General features: G+C 58.7%; 1 protein-coding gene across 1 annotated transcript in view; it reads right to left on the bottom strand.

The window, feature by feature from the left end:
- Window positions 1-937: 937 nt before the first annotated feature.
- Window positions 938-3,222, bottom strand: part of PPP1R1A (protein phosphatase 1 regulatory inhibitor subunit 1A) — an 8,516-nt gene continuing 6,231 nt past the window's right edge. The window contains exons 2-5 of the mRNA XM_015886878.2: window positions 2,646-2,716; window positions 2,503-2,566; window positions 1,147-1,344; window positions 938-1,049 (exon numbers count right to left, since the gene is read on the bottom strand). Of these exons, the coding sequence (XP_015742364.1) occupies window positions 973-1,049; window positions 1,147-1,344; window positions 2,503-2,566; window positions 2,646-2,716 (410 nt within the window). The 3' untranslated portion in view covers window positions 938-972. The remainder of the gene's footprint in view (window positions 1,050-1,146; window positions 1,345-2,502; window positions 2,567-2,645; window positions 2,717-3,222) is intronic.

Raw genomic sequence — 3,222 nt, 5'->3', positions numbered from 1 at the left:
CATCCCAATATGCAACTCCAGTGCATCCCAGTATGAACCTACAGCATCCCAGTATGCAACCCATGGCCCAGTGTGCACCCAGTACATCCCAGTATGCAACCCCAGCATCCCAGTATGCAACCAATGGCCCAATGTGTACCCAATACATCCCAGTATGCAACCCCAGTGTCCCAGTATGCACCCATAGCATCCCAGTATGAACCTACAGCATCCCAGTATGCAACCCATGGCCCAGTGAGCACCCAGTACATCCCAGTATGCACCCATAGCATCCCAATGTGCACCCAGTATGCAACCCATGGCCCAGTGTGCACCCAATACATCCCAGTATGCAACCCCAGTGCATCCCAGTATGAACCTACAGCATCCCAGTATGTAACCCCAGTGTCCCAGTACGCAACCCATGGCCCAGTGAGCACCCAGTACATCCCAGTATGCAACCAATGACCCACTGTGCACCCAGTATGCAACCCCAGTGTCCCAGTATGCAACCAATGGCCCAGTGTGCACCCATAGCATCCCTGTATGCAACCCCAGTGTCCCAATATGCAACCCCAGTGCATCCCAGTATGAACCTACAGCATCCCAGTATGCAACCCATGGCCCAATGTGTACCCAATACATCCCAGTATGCAACCCCAGTGTCCCAGTATGCACCCAGTGCATCCCAGTCTGCAACCCATGGCCCAGTGAGCACCCAGTACATCCCAGTATACAACCCATGACACAGTATGTACCCAGTACATCCCAGTGTGCACCCAGTGCATCCCAGTATGCAACCCCAGTGCATCCCAGTATGCAACCCATGGCCCAGTATGCACCCAGTGCATCCCAGTATGCAACCCATGGCCCAGTATGTACCCAGTGCATCCCAGTATGCAACCCCAGTGTCCCACTGTGCACCCAGTACATCCCAATCTGCCCCCCAAGGCCCATTGTGCCCCCCACCCCCCCCAGCCCCCCATCACGTACCTACACGCAGCCAGCAGCTCCCTTTCCCCCTGGTTCTATATGGGCGCCCTCCTCACCCGCACTTTGCCTCTCATCCCCTATGGGCACAAACCAACGTGGCTCAGCCCAGACCCCCAACACCCCCCAACCCCCTTCAAGCCCCACAATAGGGGGACAATAGTGACAACGACTCACTGTCCCCAGGCTCTGGGCTGCCCTGTGCTGTGGGTTGAGCTGGGGTCAATGGGCAGCTGCCCCCGGGGCTGTGGTTGTGCTCGGGGTCCCCGTGGTGGCAGCAGGTTGTGCTGAGCTCCTGGGCTCCAATGGGAACATCATCGTCATCCTCACCCCTGGCCTGCTTGCACAGGTGATGCTCCACCATCATCTGCAGCTCTGCAAGGCAGGGGGGGGATGTGCCCCCATCACAGAGATGGGGGGACACTTGTCCCCCCCATTGGTGGCACCTGAAGCCCCCTGTCCCCCCATGGGGATCTATGGGGGTGGGGATATATGGGGATGGGGATATATGGGGATGGGGATATATGGGGATGGGGGCTTATGTGGATGGGGATATATGGGGATGGGGGCCTATGGGGATCTATGGGGATGGGGGCATATGGGGATGGGGGCATATGGGGATGGGGATCTATTGGGATGGGGATCTATGGGGATCTATGGGGATAGGGGCTTATGGGGATAGGGATCTATTGGGATGGGGGCATATGGGGATGGGGGCATATGGGGATGGGGATATATGGGGATGGGGGCATATGGGGCTGGGGATCTATGGGGCTGGGGATCTATGGGGTGTTGGATCTATGGGGATGGGGATCTATGGGGCTGGGGATCTGAAGCCCCCTCTCCCCCCATTGGTGGCACCTGAAGCCCCCTGTCCCCTCATGGGGATCTATGGGGGTGGGGGCATATGGGGATGGGGGCCTATGGGGATGGGGATCTGAAGCCCCCTGTCCCCCCATTAGTGGCATCTGAAGCCCCCTGTCCCCCCATGGGGATCTATGGGGGTGGGGGCATATGGGGATGGGGGCATGTGGGGTTCTATGGGGGCTTACGGGGATAGGGACATATGGGGATGGGGATCTGAAGCCCCCTCTCCCCCCCATTGTTGGCACCTGAAGCCCCCAGTCCCCCCATGGGGATCTATGGGGATGGGGGCATATGGGGATGGGGGCATATGGGGATGGGGATCTATTGGGATGGGGATCTGTGGAGATCTATGGGGAGGAGGGCTTATGGGGATGGGAATATATGGGGATGGGGGCATATGGGGATGGGGATCTATTGGGATGGGGATCTATGGGGATGGGGATCTGAAGCCCCCTGTCCCCATTGATGGCACCTGAAGCCCCCTGCCCCCCCATGGGGATCTATGGGGGTGGGGGCATATGGGGATGGGGGTATATGGGGATGGGGATCTATTGGGCTGGGGATCTGTGGGGATCTATGGGGATGGGGGCTTATGGGGATGGGGATCTGAAGCCCCCTGTCCCCATTGATGGCACCCAGGATGTCACCTCATGTCCCCCCATGTACCTTTGACGGTGGGGGTGGTGCAGTAAACCTTCTTCCTCTGCCTGGGGGACATGGCCAGACCCGACTGCAAAGCAAACAGAGATGGGGGGTGATGTGGGGTGGGGGCACCTCGGGGTGTTGGGGACCCCCAGGCCATCACTTACCTTCAGCAGAGCGTTGGGGAGCCGGTCCTCATCGATCTCTGGGGACAGTATAGGGACAGAAGGAGAGGGGGGTAAGGGGGGGTGTCACCCATGGGGGTTTGGTGAGCCCCAGTGTTCCCATAGGGACATATGGGGGTGGGGGCGTATGGGGGTGGGGATCTATGGGGATCTATGGGGATGGGGATCTATGGGGGTGGGGATCTATGGGGTGGGGGCATATGGGGATCTATGGAGATGGGGACCTATGGGCACGGGGGCATATGGGAATGGGGACCTATAGGGACCTATGGGGACTATGGGGGTCTATGGGGACCTATGGGAATGGGGGGATCTATGGGGGTGGGGGCATATGGGGATCTATGGGGATGAGGACATATGGGGATGGGGACATATGGAGATGGGGACCTATGGGGATCTATGGAGACCTACGGGGATGGGGATCTATGGGGAACTATAGGGATCTATGGGGACCTACAGGGATGGGGATCTATGGGGAACTATAGGGATCTATGGGGATCTATGGGGATGGGGACCTATGGGGATGGGGATCTATGGGGATGGGACATATGGGGATGGG

This window comes from Coturnix japonica, linkage group LGE22C19W28_E50C23 (assembly GCF_001577835.2).
Source record: "Coturnix japonica isolate 7356 linkage group LGE22C19W28_E50C23, Coturnix japonica 2.1, whole genome shotgun sequence".
NCBI classification, from domain to species: Eukaryota; Metazoa; Chordata; class Aves; order Galliformes; family Phasianidae; genus Coturnix; species Coturnix japonica.
Note: the sequence above shows the minus strand (reverse complement) of the source record. Positions and strands in the feature narration are given on the sequence as shown.